The sequence below is a fragment of the Nerophis ophidion genome, linkage group LG20, assembly GCF_033978795.1.
Source record: "Nerophis ophidion isolate RoL-2023_Sa linkage group LG20, RoL_Noph_v1.0, whole genome shotgun sequence".
NCBI lineage: Eukaryota > Metazoa > Chordata > Actinopteri > Syngnathiformes > Syngnathidae > Nerophis > Nerophis ophidion.
In genome coordinates, this window is record NC_084630.1 from 42,823,883 (window position 1) to 42,842,683 (window position 18,801).

The following is an 18,801-nucleotide window of genomic DNA, read 5'->3' on the forward strand; positions in this document are numbered from 1 at the left end:
AAAGAAAGATCCGTCTGTGCTGAAGCAAGAAGCTCTTTCCACTCTCCTCATCCCAGCGCTACCTGGGTCAATAAGTCCTTTTTGGCTGGCGGATTGTTTGACAAACACCCGGCGGACGCCTCACACGCACATTTGCAGGACCAGGAATATTTTGCGTCTCTTCGTCAGAGAAACGCAGACATGCGAAATCTGGAAGTCACTCCCTCAGAAATGTTTGTGGGCTTCATGGCAAAGGCTGTGAATACTTATGTACATGGGATTTCTTACTTTTTATTTTGTTCTAAAACGTTCTAAACAAAACAGCGTTTACATTGTCATTTTGGGGCATTGTGTGTTGAATTTTGAGGACAAAAATATGTATTTTTTCCCCATTTTTGAATTAAAAAAGTGAAGCGCTTGAGGTCCACGTTGCAGTTATTATGGCGGCCCTCTTGGAACAGTCAACAATATATCACTTTGACCAAGCTTTTCATTATTGGATATATTATTTACGTACACGCTCAAAAAAAACAACTACATCTGTAGCTTTTACAGTGAAAAAAATGGCAACTCAGTCACCAGAAGTTTACTGTAGAATACACAATGTTTTGTTAACAACATATTACAGTATATGGAAAATAGTACCAATGTTTCTTTACAGTAAAAAATGTCAACTTAGTCACCAGAATTTTACTGTAAAATACTGCGCTTTTTTTTTTTTTTTTTACAACATATTATTGTATATAGAAAATAGTACCAATGTTAATCTTTACGGTAAAAAAATGGAAACTTAGTCACCAGAATGTTATTGTAAAAAATACACAGCGTTCTTTTACAACATTTTACAGTATATGGAAAATAGTACCAATGTTTCTTTACAGTAAAAAATGGCAGCTTAGTCACCAGAATTTTATTGTAAAATACACTGTTTTTTTTAACAAAATATTACGGTATATGGGAAATAGTACCAGTGTTTCTTTACAGTAAAAAATGACAGCTTAGTCACCAGAATTTTACTGTAAAATACAGTCCTTTTTCTAACAACATATTACGGTATATGGGAAATAGTACCAATGTTTCTTTACAGTAAAAAATGGCAGCTTAGTGACCAGAATTTTACTGTAAAATACTGTGCTTTTTTTTTTTTTTACAACATACTGTATATAGAAAAATAGTACCAATGTTAATCTTTACGGTAAAAAACTGGGAGCTAGCTAAGTCACCAGAATGTTATTGTAAAATACACAGCGTTCTTTTACAACATATTACAGTATATGGAAAATAGTACCAATGTTTCTTTACAGTAAAAAATGGCAGCTTAGTCACCAGAATTTAATTGTAAAATACACTGGTTTTTTAACAAAATATTACGGTATATGGGAAATAGTACCAGTGTTTCTTTACAGTAAAAAATGACAGCTTAGTCACCAGAATTTTATTGTAAAATACACTGTTTTTTTACAACATATTACAGTATATGGAAAATAGTACCAATGTTTCTTTACAGTAAAAAATGTCAACTTAGTCACCAGAATGTTATTGTAAAATACACAGCGTTGTTTTACAACATATCACGTATATGGGAAATAGTACCAATGTTTCTTTACAGTAAAAAATGGCAACTTAGTCACCAGAATTTTACTGTAAAATACAGTGCTTTTTTTTACAACATATTATTGTATATAGAAAAATGTTCATCTTTACGGTAAAAAACTGGGAGCTTAGTCACCAGAATGTTATTGTAAAATACACAGCGTTCTTTTACAACATATTACAGTATATGGAAAATAGTAGCAATGTTTCTTTACAGTAAAAAATGGCAGCTTAGTCACCAGAATTTAATTGTAAAATACACTGTTTTTTTTAACAAAATATTACGGTATATGGGAAATAGTACCAGTGTTTCTTTACAGTAAAAAAGGGCAACTTAGTCACCAAAATTTTATTGTAAAATACAGTGCTTTTTTTATTTTGATTTTTTTTATAACATATTACTGTATATAGAAAAATAATACCAATGTTAATCTTTACGGTAAAAAAACTGGGAGCTTAGTCACCAGAATGTTATTGTAAAATACACTGTTTTTTTTAACAAAATATTACGGTATATGGGAAATAGTACCAGTGTTTCTTTACAGTAAAAAAGGGCAACTTAGTCACCAAAATTTTATTGTAAAATACAGTGCTTTTTTTATTTTTATTTTTTTTATAACATATTACTGTATATAGAAAAATAATACCAATGTTAATCTTTACGGTAAAAAACTGGGAGCTTAGTCACCAGAATGTTATTGTAAAAAATACACAGCATTCTTTTCCAACATTTTACAGTATATGGAAAATAGTACCAATGTTTCTTTACAGTAAAAAATGGCAGCTTAGTCACCAGAATTTTATTGTAAAATACACTGTTTTTTAACAACATATTACGGTATATGGGAAATAGTACCAGTGTTTTTTACAGTAAAAAAGGGCAGCTTAGTCACCAGAATTTTACTGTAAAATACACAATGTTTTTTTAACAACATATTACGGTATATGGAAAATAGCACCAATGTTTCTTTACAGTAAAAAATGGCAGCTTAGTGACCAGAATTTTACTGTAAAATACTGTGCTTTTTTTTTTTTTTTTTACAACATACTGTATATAGAAAAATAGTACCAATGTTAATCTTTACGGTAAAAAACTGGGACCTAGCTAACTCACCAGAATGTTATTGTAAAATACACAGCGTTCTTTTACAACATTTTACAGTATATGGAAAATAGTACCAATGTTTCTTTACAGTAAAAAATGGCAGCTTAGTCACCAGAATTTTATTGTAAAATACACAGTTTTTCTTAACAAAATATTACGGTATATGGGAAATAGTACCAGTGTTTCTTTACAGTAAAAAATGACAGCTTAGTCACCAGAATTTTATTGTAAAATACACAGTTTTTTTTGACAAAATATTACGGTATATGGGAAATAGTACCAATGTTTCTTTATAGTAAAAAATGGCAGCTTAGTCACCAGAATTTTACTGTAAAATACTGTGCTTTTTTTTTTTTTTTTTTACAACATACTGTATATAGAAAAATAGTACCAATGTTAATCTTTACGGTAAAAAACTGGGAGCTTAGTCACCAGAATGTTTGTGCAAAATACACAGCGTTCTTTTACAACATATTACAGTATATGGAAAATAGTACTAATGTTTCTTTACAGTAAAAAATGGCAGCTTAGTCACCAGAATTTAATTGTAAAATACACTCTTTTTTTTAACAAAATATTACGGTATATGGGAAATAGTACCAGTGTTTCTTTACAGTAAAAAAGGGCAACTTAGTCACCAGAATTTTATTGTAAAATACAGTGCTTTTTTTTTTTTTTTTTTTTTACAACATATTACTGTACATAGAAAAATAATACCAATGTTAATCTTTACGGTAAAAAAATGGAAACTTAGTCACTAGAATGTTATTGTAAAATACACAGCGTTCTTTTACAACATTTTACAGTATATGGAAAATAGTACCAATGTTTCTTTACAGTAAAAAATGGCAGCTTAGTCACCAGAATTTTACTGTAAAATACAATCCTTTTTTTAACAACATATTACGGTATATGGAAAATAGTACCAATGTTTCTTTACAGTAAAAAATGACAGCTTAGTCACCAGAATTTTACTGTAAAATAAAGTCCTTTTTTTAACAACATATTACGGTATATGGGAAATAGTACCAATGTTTCTTTACAGTAAAAAATGGCAGCTTAGTGACCAGAATTTTACTGTAAAATACTGTGCTTTTTTTTTTTTTTTTTACAACATACCGTATATAGAAAAATAGTACCAATGTTAATCTTTACGGTAAAAAACTGGGACCTAGCTAAGTCACCAGAATGTTATTGTAAAATACACAGCGTTCTTTTACAACATTTTACAGTATATGGAAAATAGTACCAATGTTTCTTTAGAGTAAAAAATGACAGCTTAGTCACCAGAATTTTATTGTAAAATACACAGTTTTTTTTGACAAAATATTACGGTATATGGGAAATAGTACCAGTGTTTCTTTACAGTAAAAAATGACAGCTTAGTCACCAGAATTTTACTGTAAAATACAGTCTTTTTTTTTTTACGGTATATAGAAAAATAGTACCAATGTTAATCTTTACGGTAAAAAAATGGAAACTTAGTCACCAGAATGTTATTGTAAAATACACAGCGTTCTTTTACAACATTTTACAGTATATGGAAAATAGTACCAATGTTTCTTTACAGTAAAAAATGGCAGCTTAGTCACCAGAATTTTATTGTAAAATACACTGTTTTTTTTTAACAAAATATTACGGTATATGGGAAATAGTACCAGTGTTTCTTTACAGTAAAAAATGACAGCTTAGTCACCAGAATTTTATTGTAAAATACACTGTTTTTTTAACAAAATATTACGGTATATGGGAAATAGTACCAGTGTTTCTTTACAGTAAAAAATGGCAGCTTAGTCACCAGAATTTTACTGTAAAATGCAGTCCTTTTTTTAACACCATATTACGGTATATGGGAAATAGTACCAATGTTTCTTTACAGTAAAAAATGGCAGCTTAGTGACCAGAATTTTACTGTAAAATACTGTGCTTTTTTTTTTTTTTTTTTTTTTTTTTTTTACAACATACTGTATATAGAAAAATAATACCAATGTTAATCTTTACGGTAAAAAACTGGGAGCTTAGTCACCAGAATGTTATTGTAAAAAATACACAGCGTTCTTTTACAACATATTACGGTATATGGAAAATAGTACCAATGTTTCTTTATAGTAAAAAATGGTAGCTTAGTCACCAGAATTTAATTGTAAAATACACAGTTTTTTTTAACAAAATATTACAGTATATGGGAAATAGTACCAGTGTTTCTTTACAGTAAAAAAGGGCAGCTTAGTCACCAGAATTTTACTGTAAAATACAGTGCTTTTTTTTTTACGGTATATAGAAAAATAGTACCAATGTTACTCTTTACAGCAGGGGTGTCCAAAGTGCGGCCCGGGGGCCATTTGGGGCCCGCAGGTTATTTTTTTAACGGCCCCACGGCACAATTTTAAGAATACATTTAAAAAAATTAAAACATAAAAAGTAATATAAAAGAGCAAAAAGGTGAAATGTAACAAGAAAATGCTGCAATGTTTACTCTAATAACACAAAGCTGCCATGCAGGCTGTTTCTTTCTTTATAAATAATAATGAATCAAAATCAATGTGATTTTGAATTATCGACCTAATTACCTCACATTAAATATTCCACTCTGAATATTTTTTGGAGAAAATCTTGCATATTTTGTGTTTGCCATATAAAAAACTGAGCTGTTTTTTTTTAAAGAACGGCCTGAAACAAACAAAAAAAACATAAACAACAATACAACTTAAAATTGACGGATATACGAGATTATTGTGCTAAAAGTAAACAGTAAAAAAAAATGTATTATTTATTTTTTAACACTTTAATAAGCAGGACACTTTTAGATCCACAATCATTTTAGTGTGATTTGTTTTTAAGTGTCATTGCTCAAAAAATAATAATGAATCAAAATCCAAAATTAAGGCTCCAATTATTATATAATCTCAAATATTCCACCTAAAAAAGGTATTGGGTGAAAATATTGCATATTTTGTGTTTTTTCCTTTTTTTTCCTAATGTTGATCTCGAGATTTAAAACTTGAATAATAATAAAAAATATATACTGAATAATGACACATTTTTTACATATATTTTTTTTGACCAAAACAGTTTGGGGTCCCCGGGATCATAACTGAGTGTAGGCCTAAATGTATATTTTTTATACATATATTGTATTGGTTATTAAAAATAAAAAATATGAAAATGGCCCCCACTTGCTCTGATTTTTCAGTGTGTGGCCCCTCAGTGGAAAAAGTTTGGACACCCCTGCTTTACAGCAAGAAACAGGCAGCTTAGTCACCAGAATGTTCTTGTAAAATACACAACATAATACGGCATATGGAATATTGTACCAAGGTTTCTTTACACAGACCCTTCCCATCCAGGTGCTGCAAAGAGGAAAGAGAGCAACTGCCCAAAGATATTGGAGGTGTGCCAAGCTATTCAAAAAGACTTGAGGCTGGACTTGCTGCCAAAGGTGCATCAACACAGCACTGAGCAAAGGGTCTGAATACTTATGTACGTGTGATTTTTTGTTTATTTTGAATACATTTGCAAAAATATAATGATGGGGTATTGTGTGTAGAATTTTGAGGACACAAATGAATTTACCCAGTTTGTTAATAAGGCGGCGACACAAGAACATGTGGAAAAAGTGAATACTTTCCGGGTGCACTGTAATTTCCTTTGGCAGAGCTAGTCTCTTATTATGTAGCCACGTGACATGTGCACAGAGCACCACCTCACAAGCCACGTTTCCAGCGGGCTTCAGAGCGGTGGCTCCTGATACATGTGGGCAAAGGTGCATCAACAAAGTATTGAGCAAAGGCTGTAAATACTTATGTACATGTGATTTTTTTTTTTTCATTACAAATACATTTGCAAAAATGTCACATTGTCATGATGGGGTATTGTGTGTAGAATTTTGAGGACACAAGTGAATTCACCCAATTTGGTAATAAGGCGGTGACGAAACAAAATGTGGAAAAAGTGAAGCGCTGTCAATAATTTCCGGGTGCACTGTAATTTCCTTTAGCAAAGCTAGTCTCTAATTATCCTCAAAATTCTACACACAGTACCCCATAATATCGATGTAAATAAGTTTTTTCTTTTTGCAAATGTATTCAAACTAAAAAAAAACCACATCTACTCATTGAGGAGGAAGCTGGAACATTCATCCATCCATTTTCTACCGTTTGTCCCTTTCAGGGAACAAATCCATATGACATAATTTTCACCTGAAACTGTAATCTGGCTCATGTGAGCAAAGGTGCATCAACAAAGTATTGAGCAAAGGCTGTAAATACTTATGTACATGTGATTTTTTTTTTTTTTCATTACAAATACATTTGCAAAAATGTAACATTGTCATGATGGGGTATTGTGTGTAGAATTTTGAGGGCACAATTGAATTCACCCAATTTGGTAATAAGGCGGTGACGAAACAAAATGTGGAAAAAGTGAAGCGCTGTCAATAATTTCCGGGTGCACTGTAATTTCCTTTAGCAAAGCTAGTCTCTAATTATCCTCAAAATTCTACACACAATACCCCATAATGACAATGCAAAGAAGTTTTTCTTTTTGCAAATGTATTCAAACAAAACAAAAAAATCACATGTACACACGGAGGAGGAGCCGGAACATCCATCCATCCATTTCTACCGCTTGTCCCTTTCAGGGACCATATCCATAAGAATTTTTTTTTTACCTGAAACTGTAATCTGGCTCATGTGAGCAAAGGTGCATCAACAAAGTATTGAGCAAAGGCTGTAAATACTTATGTACATGTGATTTTTTTCATTATGAATACATTTGCAAAAATGTCACATTGTCATGATGGGGTATTGTGTGTAGAATTTTGAGGACACAAGTGAATTTGCCCAGTTTGTTAATAAGGCGGCAATATAAGAAAATGTGGAAAAAGTGAATACTTTCCGGGTACACTGTAATTTCCTTTGGCAGAGCTAGTCTCTTATTATGTAGCCACGTGACATGTGCACAGAGCACCACCTCACAAGCCACGTTTCCAGCGGGCTTCAGAGCGGTGGCTCCTGATACATGTGAGCAAAGGTGCATCAACAAAGTATTGGGCAAAGGCTGTAAATACTTATGTACATGGGATTTTTTTTTTCATTACAAATACATTTGCAAAAATGTCACGTTGTCATGATGGGGTATTGTGTGTAGAATGTTGAGGACACAAGTGAATTTACCCAGTTTGTTAATAAGGCGGCAACATAAGAAAATGTGGAAAAAGTGAATACTTTCCGGGTGCACTGTAATTTCCTTTGGCAAAGCTGGTCTCTAATTATCCTCAAAATTCTACACACAATACCCCATCATGACAATGCAAAGAAGTTTTTCTTTTTGCAAATGTATTCAAACCAAAAAAAAAAAATCACATGTACACACGGAGGAGGGAGCTGGAACACCCATCCATCCATTTCTACCGCTTGTCCCTTACAGGGAACATATCCGTATCACATAATTTTCACCTGAAACTGTAATCTGGCTCATGTGAGCAAAGGTGAATCAACAAAGTATTGAGCAAAGGCTGTAAATACTTATGTACATGTGATTTTTTTTTCATTACAAATACATTTACAAAAATGTCACATTGTCATGATGGGGTATTGTGTGTAGAATTTTGAGGACACAAGTGAAGTTACCCAGTTTGGTAATAAGGTGGTGACGTAACAAAATGTGGAAAAAGTGAAACGCTGTCAATACTTTCAAGGTGCACTGTAATTTCCTTTGGCAAAGCTAGTCTCTAATTATCCTCAAAATTCTACACACAATACCCCATAATGACAATGCAAATAAGTTTTTCTTTCTGGAAATGTATTCAAAAAAAAAAAAAAATCACATGTACACCCGGAGGAGGGAGCTGGAACACCCATCCATCCATTTCTACCGCTTGTCCCTTTCATATAATAAATTCCCTTTCAATAATAAATACATTTTAAACTAATTCTTCATTTTAACTTCTGTTTTTTGGAAGAAGAATATTTGTGAAATATTTCTTCAAACTTATTATGATTAAAATAAAATAAAAATATTCTGACAAATCTAGAATCAAATTTAAATCTTATTTCAAAGTCTTTTGAATTTCTTTGAAATGTTTTGTTCTGGAAAATCTGCAAGAAATAATGATTTGTCTTTGTTAGAAATATAGCTTGGTCCAATTTGTTATATATTCTAACAAAATGCAGATTGGATTTTAACCTATTTAAAACATGTCATCAAAATTCTAAAATTAATCTTAATCAGGAAAAATTACTAATGATGTTCCATAATTTTTTTAAATTTTTTTTTTCAAAGATTCGAATTAGCTAGTTTTTCTCTTCTTTTTTCGGTTGAATTTTGACTTTTAAAGAGTCGAAATTGAAGATAAACTATGTTTCATAATTTAATTTTCATTTTTTTCGTGTTTTCTCCTCTTTTAAACGCTTCAATTAAGTGGTTTTTTTCATCATTTATTCTCTACAAAAAACATTCCGTAAAAGGACAAAAAATGTACGACGGAATGACGGACAGAAATACCCATTTTTTTAATATATATAGATGTATTTATTAAAGGTAAATTGAGCAAATTGGCTATTTTTGGCAATTTATGTAAGTGTGTATCAAACTGGTAGCCCTTGGCATTAATCAGTACCCAAGAAGTAGCTCTTGCTTTCAAAAAGGTTGGTCACCCCTGTTTTAGAGGTTAGAAAAAACTTCTATTGGTTGCATGCAGATGGCCTAAAAACATATAAAAAACAAGGAAAAAATATATATATGTTAGTTTTTTTGATTGATTTTTCGAAAATGATGAATTGATTTAGAATCGGGATGGACTTCGGACTGGTAAGTAAAGGTAAGTCACGGCCCTTGAGCAAAACCAGATCACTAAAGCGGCTATTGTGTGTCGTACTTGGCAAAAGTGAGGTGAAGTGAGGAGTTGTGCACCAGGTCAGCAGGAACCGACTCCGGGTCAGTGTAGGGTTCTCCTGAGACGGGCGAGACCAGAGACTGGGACAGAACCACCATCACTCTCTTCCAGTTGGTGCAGGCCACCTAAAGAGAGAAGAACATCAGTCAGTAGGGCTGTGAAACTGTGGCCACCTCACCACTCCATTCTTGGGGGGAACCATTCCATTCAGAATCAATTCTCAATTCAAAATCAATACTTTTTTAATAATGCCAGTTCTATTATTGATTCCATTCCTCCATCAAATACAAACCCCGTTTCCATATGAGTTGGGAAATTGTGTTAGATGTAAATATAAACAGAATACAATGATTTGCAAATCATTTTCAACCCATATTCAGTTGAATATGCTACAAAGACAACATATTTGATGTTCAAACTGATTAACATTTTTTTTTGTGCAAATAATCATTAACTTTAGCATTTCATGGCTGAAACACATGCCAAAGTAGTTGGGAAAGGGCATGTTCACCACTGTGTTACATCACCTTTTCTTTTAACAACACTCAATAAACGTTTGGGAACTGAGGAAACTAATTGTTGAAGCTTTGAAAGTGGAATTCTTTCCCATTCTTGTTTTATGTAGAGCAGGGGTGTCAAACTCAAATACAGAGTGGGCCAAAATTTAAAACCCAACAAAGCCGTGGGCCAAGGTTGAACAAATTAACCTTTTAACAGGGACCCAAACAAGTTTTGCATTGAATATTGAACAAGCAAGGCACATATAACTTTATAGTGACATGCAAAATCGAGTTTCAAATTATAATAATAATAAAAAAATATCAATGGCATATCAAATAAAATTTAAATAAAAATTGAATGCCTCTTTTTGGCGGTGGGGTTGAGGTGGACGGGGTTTGGAGATAGCGGGGGGTGTTTATTGTAGCGTCCCGGAAGAGTTAGTGCTGCAAGGCGTTCTGAGTATTTTGTTCTGTTGTGTTACGGTGCGGATGTTCTCCCGAAATGTGTCATTCTTGTTTGGTGTGGGTTCACAGTGTGGCGCATATTTGTAACAGTGTTAAAGTTATTTATACGGCCACCCTCAGTGTGACCTGTATGGCTCTTGACCAAGTATGCCTTGCATTCACTTGTGTGTGTGTGTATAAGCCGCATATATTATGTGACTGGGCCGGCACGCTGTTTGTATAGAGGAAAAGCGGACGTGGAGACAGGTTGTAGAGAACTCCAAAGGCAGTGCCTTTAAAGCCCACCCCAAATATTGCTGTCCAGAATGAAATTCGGGAGGGGCACTGAATTTCGGGAGTCTCCCGGGAAAATCGAGAGGGTTGGCAAGTAAGAGTGTTAGCGGTGAATGCGGTGTTAAAGCGGCGGGCCAGCTCTGTTAATTTGATATTGCCTCAAGGGCCAAGGGAAATTACACGGTGGGCCAGAGTTTGACACCCATGATGTAGGGCTTCAGTCCTTCAACAGTCCGGGGTCTCCGCTGTCGTATTTTAAGCTTCATAATGCGCCACACATTTTCCATGGGAGACAGGTCTGGACTGCAGGCGGGCCAGGAAAGTACCCGCACCCTTTTACTACGAATCCACGCTGTTGTAACACGTGCTGAATGTGGCTTGGCATTGTCTTGCTGAAATAAAGCAGGGGCGTCCATGAAAAAGACGGCGCTTAGATGGCAGCATATGTTGTTCCAAAACCTGTATGTACCTTTCAGCATTAATGGTGCCTTCACAGATGTGTAAGTTACCCATGCCTTGGGCACTAATGCACCCCCATACCATCACACATGCTGACTTTTCAACTTTACGTTGATAACAGTCTGGATGGTTCGCTTCCCCTTTGGTCCAGATGACACGATGTTGAATATTTCCAAAAACAATTTGAAATGTGGACTCGTCAGACCACAGAACACTTTTCCACTTTGCATCAGTCCATCTTAGATGATCTCGGGCCCAGAGAAGCCGGCGGCATTTCTGGATGTTGTTGATAAATGGCTTTCACTTTGCATAGTAGAGCTTTAACCTGCACTTACAGATGTAGCGACCAACTGTATTTAGTGACAGTGGTTTTATGAAGTGTTCCTGAGCCCATGTGGTGATATCCTTTAGAGATTGATGTCGGTTTTTGATACAGTGCCGTCTGAGGGATGGAAGATCGCAGTCATTCAATGTTGGTTTCCGGCCATGCCGCTTACGTGGAGTGATTTCTCCAGATTCTCTGAACCTTTTGATGATATTATGGAGCGTAGATGTTGAAATCCCTAAATTTCTTGCAATTGCACTTTGAGAAAGGTTGTTCTTAAACTGTTTGACTATTTGCTCACGCAGTTGTGGACAAAGGGGTGTACCTCGCCCCATCCTTTCTTGTGAAAGACTGAGCATTTTTTGGGGAAGCTGTTTTTATACCCAATCATGGCACCCACCTGTTCCCAATCAGCCTGCACAACTGTGGGATGTTTCAAATAAGTGTTTGATGAGCATTCCTCAACTTTTTCAGTATTCATTGCCACCTTTCTCAACTTCTTTGTCACGTGTTGCTGGCATCAAATTCTAAAGTTAATGATTATTTGCCACAAAAAAAAATGTTTATCAGTTTGAACATCAAATATGTTGTCTTTGTAGTGCATTCAACTGAATATGAGTTGAAAATGATTTACAAATCAGTGTATTCCGTTTATATTTACATCTAACACAATTTCCCAACTCATATGGAAACGGGGTTTGTACTTGTGTTCATGTTTCTGCATGCAGACCAGCATGGTCTACCTTGGGCACGTAGCAGTAGATGATCTGGTGTGTGTCATCCACTATCAAGTGGTCCAGTTCTCTGTTGGGGATCTGCTGAAAAGCTCGAGTCCTCCCGGGAAAGTCCAGCAAGTCTTTGCCTGAACACACATCCATGATCCTCTGCTTCCTGGCCATCTGCTCCCCACTTCCGTCCAAAACAGCGTTATTCTCCTTCTCCTCAAACTCCACCGCGTCCTCCGGTCTCCTCGCAAGACTTCGGTTGGTCCCGCTGGGAGCCCACGTCGTGTTGGACCTGCTCGGGCCGGAGCAACTCTGGTGCTTGTGGTCTCGCCGAGGGTAGAGACTGAAGCCCCCGACGTCGTCCCAGTAGGCGATGATGAGCAGGATCATGAAGAAAGAGCCCAGGATGAAGGCCACGCGCAGATCACGCCAGGTCCCCATGGCTCCACCGCGGGATCGTGGAGAAGAGGAGGAAGTGATCAGACCTCCATGCTCTTGTGGCGCTTCCTGCTGAGCGGCCGCGACTGAAAGAAGCAGGAAGTGCGATTTAGACGTTGCCTTCCTCAGTCAAACGGTCAAAGAGTGGGCAGATTAAGTGGAAGTGGGACACGGTCTTGCTCAGATACTAAATCTTTATTTGACAAGCAGATTACACCGGCAGATGTTGGACTGGGATTTTAAATATAGTAAACATACACACTCACATACAGTGGGGTAAAAAAGTATTTAGTCAGCCAGCGATTGTGCAAGTTCTCCCACTTCAAATGATGACAGAGGTCTGTCATTTTCATCATAGGTACACTTCAACTGGGAGAGACAGAATTAGATTAGATTAGATTAGATAGTACTTTATTTATTCCGTCAGGAGAGTTCCTTCAGGAAAATTACAGTTTTCAGCACAATCCCATTCAAGATCAGACAAACATTACAGGGAGACAGAACAGGATCGCTGACGGGTCTGCCGGCTTCCAGCGCCCCTTACAAAACAGATGACATACAGGTAAACAAGGGGGGGGTTTGGGATAGAAGATTAAAATACAATTTAAAAATCGGTCTTAGCCTAGGCCCTGGAGTGGGGGTGCAGACTGAGGCCAAGGGGAAAAAAATAAAAAATAATAATAATAATAAATAAATAAACAACAATAACTCATAGCCATAGTACACACCCCTCTTCCATGTGTGTAAGAGGGAAACATCAAACATCAAAGAACACGGAGGACATTAAAGACATTAAAGCAGCAGATACAACCAGACACATGTGGGGGAAAAAATCCAGGGATTCACATTGTAGGAATTTTATAAGAATTTATTTGTAAATCATGGTGGAAAATAAGTATTTGGTCAACCATTCAAAGCTCTCACCGATGGAAGGAGGTTTTGGCTCAAAATCTCACGATACATGAGGGGACATGCGGATGAGGGGGACAGGACTGCGGAGCTAGCACTGAGCGCTGGGACGGAGAGGCTCCGCGGTGTCTTGACTGGGTGAGCAGGTGTCGGACACCTCAGTCACCTTGGACGTATCCTCGCTCATCCATGCGGACTGGACATTGGCCGAGAGTGGAGTCGGCTGTCTTGGTTGCTTTGTTGGGTCTGCTCCTGTCTCTGACCATGCTCCCTCCTCCCCAGCGGACGACTGCGTGGAACACCGCAGAGGCCACCACAGTGGATATGTTTATTTTACTTTCTATTCATAGCTGTATGTAGAAGTGTCTGGTTGTATCTGCTGCTTTAATGTCTTTAATGTCCTCTGTGTTCTTTGATGTTTCCCTCTTACACACATGGAAGAAGGATGTGTACTATGGCTATGAGTTGTTTTTTTTCCCTTGGCCTCAGTCTGCACCCCCTCTCCAGGGCCCAGGCTAAGACCGATTTTAAAATTGTATTTTAATCTTCTATTTTTTTCTCCCTTCTCACCCCCCTTGTTTACCTGTATCTCATCTTTTTTGTAAGGGGCGCTGGAAGCCGGCAGACCCGTCAGCGATCCTGTTCTGTCTTCCTGTAATGTTTGTCTGATCTTGAATGGGATTGTGCTGAAAATTTTAATTTTCCTGAAGGAACTCTCCTGACGGAATAAATAAAGTACTATCTATCTATCTACATGGCCCCATTCATTCTTTCCTTAAAGGGGAACATTATCACAATTTCAAAAGGGTTAAAAATTATAAAAAATCAGTTCCCAGTGGCTTGTTGTATTTTTTTTATTTTTTTCAAAATTTTACCGGTGCCGGAATATCCCTAAATAAAGCTTTAAAGTGCCTTATTTTCGCTATCTTCGAAACCACAATCCATTTCCCTGTGACGTCATACAGTGCTGCCAATACAAACAACATGGCGGTTACCACAGCAAGATATAGCGACATTAGCTCGGATTCAGACTCGGATTTCAGCGGTTTAAGCGATTCAACAGATTACGCATGTATTGAAACAGATGGTCAGAGTATGGAGGCAGATAGTGAAAACGAAATTGAAGCTATTGAGCGAATAGCTATTAACGCTATTCGGCCATAGCGTGTGTGTACCTAATGAAGTGGCCCATAGCATGACTGCCTTATTAGCATCGCCGGTAAAATGTGCGGACCAAACGATCAGGACTTTCGCATCTTGTGACACTGGAGCAACTTAAATCCGTTGATTGGTATGTGTTTGTTTCGCATTAAAAGTGGGTATCTAGTTTCAAATGTACATACAGCTAGCGTAAATAGCATGTTAGCATCGATTAGCATAGCATGTTAGCATCGATTAGCTGGCAGTCATGCCGTGACCAAATATGTCTGATTAGCACATAAGTCAACAACATCAACAAAACTCACCTTTGTGATTTCGCTGACTTAATCGTTGCAAATGCATCTGCAGGTTATCCATACATCTCTGTGCCATGTCTGTCTTAGCATCGCCGCTCAAATGTGAAGACACTTTGGTACATTCAATGGGGGTCTGGCGGCTGATTTCTTGCCAGTGGTGCAACTTGAATCCCTCCCTGTTAGTGTTGTTACACCCTCCGACAACACACCGACGAGGCATGATGTCTCCAAGGTTCCAAAAAATGGTCAAAAAAACGGAAAATAACAGAGCTGAGACCCAATGTTTACAATGGGTTGAAAATGAAAATGGCGGCTGTGTTACCTCGGCGACGTCACATTCTGACGTCATCGCCTTCAGAGCGATAAACAGAAAGGCGTTTAATTTGCCAAAATTCACCCATTTAGAGTTCGGAAATCGGTTAAAAAAATACATGGCCTTTTTTCTGCAACATCAAGGTATATATTGACGCTTGCATAGGTTTGGTGATAATGTTCCCCTTTAACACGGATCAATCGTCCTGTCCCCTTAGCAGAAAAACAGCCCCAAAGCATGATGTTTCCACCCCCATGCTTCACAGTAGGTTTGGTGTTCTTGGGATGCAACTCAGTGTTCTTCTTCCTCCAAACACCATCAGTTGAGTTTATACCAAAAGTTCTATTTTGGTTTCATCTGACCACATGACATTCTCCCAATCCTCTGCTATATCATCCATTTTGGTATAAACTGAACCTGGGATTGAACTCAGGACTACTCAGGACCTGTGTATTGTAAGTCAGACGCACTAACGCTTCTTCCACCGTGCTGCCCTGGTACTTTAACTTTAACTTTAATTAGGGACCAAATGTCCCTTTGGGACAGAGGACCCTATTGTATTTCTAAGGTTTTAGTCTTTCTTTATTATTATACCGCCGCCTCTTTGAGCTGTAATTTGACCCCCTTAACATGCTTCAAAACTCACCAAATTTTACACATCAGGACTGGCGAATATTGCCATCTAATGAAAAAAACAAACCCCAAAAATCAAAATTGCGCTCTATCGCCCTCTAGGAAAAAACACAGACAAAACGGCTTGTAACTTCTGTTAAGAATGTCGTAGAGACATAAAACGAAAACCTCTATGCAGGTCTGACTTAGACCTAGATTTCATACAATGACTTCCTTCAGCAAAAATCAACAGGAAGTTGGCAAAAACCCCTTCAAAACAAAAAGTTCCTAAAAAATGTCATTTTTGCCTCTTTGAGCTGTAATTTGACCAACTTAAAATGCTTCAAAACTCACCAAACTGGACACACACATCATGACTGGTGAAAATTGCGATCTAAAAAAAACAAAACAAAAAAAAAAACAAATTGCGCTCTAGCGCCCCCTAGGAATAAAACACAGACAAAACTGCTCCTAGGAAGAAAACACAGACAAAACTACTTGTAACTTCCGGTAGGAATGTCGGAGAGACATGAAACAAAATCCTCTATGTAGGTCTCACTTAGACCTACATTTTAATCATAGACATTCTTCAGCAAAAATCAACAGGAAGTTGGCAATTACCCCTTCAAAACAAAATGTTCCTAAAAAATGTCATTTTTTGCCTCTTTGAGCTGTAATTTGACCAACTTAAAATGCTTCAAAACTCACCAAACTGGACACATACATCATGACTGGTGAAAATTGCGATCTAAAAACAAAAACAAAAAACAAAACACAAAATTGCGCTCTAGCGCCCCCTCGGAATAAAACACAGACAAAACTGCTCTTAGGAAGAAAACACAGACAAAACTGCTTGTAACTTCCGGTAGGAATGTCGGAGAGACATGAAACAAAATCCTCTATGTAGGTCTCACTTAGACCTACATGTTAATCATTGACATCCTTCAGCAAAAATCAATAGGAAGTTGGCAATTACCCCTTCAAAATAAAATGTTCCTAAAAAATGTCCTTTTTTGCCTCTTTGAGCTGTAATTTGACCAATTTAAAATGCTTCAAAACTCACTAAACTGTACACACACAATATGACTGGGGAAAATTGCGATAAAAAAAAAAAAAAACTCAAAATTGCGCTCTAGCGCCCCCTAGGAATAAAACACAGACAAAACTGCTCCTAGGAAGAAAACACAGACAAAACTGCTTGTAACTTCCGGTAGGAATGTCGGAGAGACATGAAACAAAATCTTCCATGTAGGTCTCACTCAGACCTACATTTTAATCATAGACATCCTTCAGCAAAAATCAACAGGAAGTTGGCAATTACCCCTTCAAAACAAAAGTTTTGTAAAAACCCCGTCACCTTTTTTCAAACATTATGGGTGACAGAAAGAAGCACCACTGTGACCCCAGGATGCAGGGAAGGTAGGTAACATGAAGGAAAAGATATGTTGAATGGGTAAAGGCAAGAAACAGCAAAAGTCGGTCCCGTCCATCGCCGCTTGCAGCTTTAATTGACATTGTTTCTTTTGGAGACATTTACTTCACGATTAGAACTTTTCCCATTTAATGTTGTAGCTTGCACTCCAGCAGCACTGAGGACGACATGTGTGCATGGTGTGTGTGCGTGTGTGTGTGTGTGTGTGTGTGTGTGTGTGTGTGTGTGTGTGTGTGTGTGTGTGCAGCCCATCAAAACAAAGCCTCGGTCAAATACAATGACGTCACGCTCCACTGCCGATTGTTCTCTTCCGTGGGCGTGGGAAGCTCAGGCGTCCGTGGACCCTCAGCCAGACATGTGTCACGCGGATGTGAGCAGACCAAGGTGACCAAGGTGAGAGGGCCAGTCTCAACACAGAATGGCAGCGAGAGTGAAATAAACACTTTCCTTCACGGCGCTGCTTTCTTTCCACGTGTAAACACTCCACGTTTCCGCGCGTAAACACTCCACCTTTGCGTCCACGGAGGTGTGACATTGCACAAAGTATGTCCTGTAATGCGGATGTTCCCCCAGAAAAAAAAAGCGGAAAATGAGCCTAAGAAGAGGATAGAGTGTGGAATGTTCACGCGTGGAAACACTATTTGCCTCTTTTCACTCGCGCCGCCGATCCTTTGATCCTGCTGGCGTTGGGAGACACTTTCCCTTCACGGCGCTCATTTCCAGCCTTTTACTTTCACCTTTATCAGTGTAATCATGTAATGTCACGGAGAAATACATCCACTCACCCGGTGCTCGAGCTCCATGGAGCTGCTCCGTGATGAGGCCGGTGATGAGAGGCTGAGAGCGGCCAGGCGAGGAGCGGGCAGCCGGGCTTGAGGAGACTGGAGCTCCAGCCTCATGATGGAGACAACATCTCGCGAGACTTGGCGCGCACACACACACACGCACACACATAATATGAGATGTACGATATATGATCTATATGTGACGTATGATGTATAATGTATGATTTATGATATTATATATGTGATGTATGATATATCAGTGGTCCCCAACCACCGGGCCGCAGAATAATTTTTTATTAAAAAAAAAATAAAATAAAATAAAAAAATGTTTTTTATTTTTTTATTTTATTAAATCAACATAAAAAACACAATATACACTTACAAATAGTGCACTAACCACAAAAAAATCTCTTTTCATGACAAAAATGTCCCTTTTTCATCACAAAGAAGAAAAAAAAAAAAAAAAAGAAAAAGGACACCCCCCCCCACCCCCGCGCCGCGGGACAAATTATTAAGCGTTGACCGGTCCGCGGATA

General features: G+C 37.3%; 1 protein-coding gene across 1 annotated transcript in view; it reads right to left on the minus strand.

The window, feature by feature from the left end:
* LOC133539150 (carbohydrate sulfotransferase 12-like) overlaps positions 1 to 18,398 on the minus strand; it is a 30,908-nt gene extending 12,510 nt beyond the window's left edge. The window contains exons 1-3 of the mRNA XM_061881259.1: positions 18,266 to 18,398; positions 12,338 to 12,843; positions 9,555 to 9,697 (exon numbers count right to left, since the gene is read on the minus strand). Of these exons, the coding sequence (XP_061737243.1) occupies positions 9,555 to 9,697; positions 12,338 to 12,760 (566 nt within the window). The 5' untranslated portion in view covers positions 12,761 to 12,843; positions 18,266 to 18,398. The remainder of the gene's footprint in view (positions 1 to 9,554; positions 9,698 to 12,337; positions 12,844 to 18,265) is intronic.
* Positions 18,399 to 18,801: the final 403 nt, after the last annotated feature.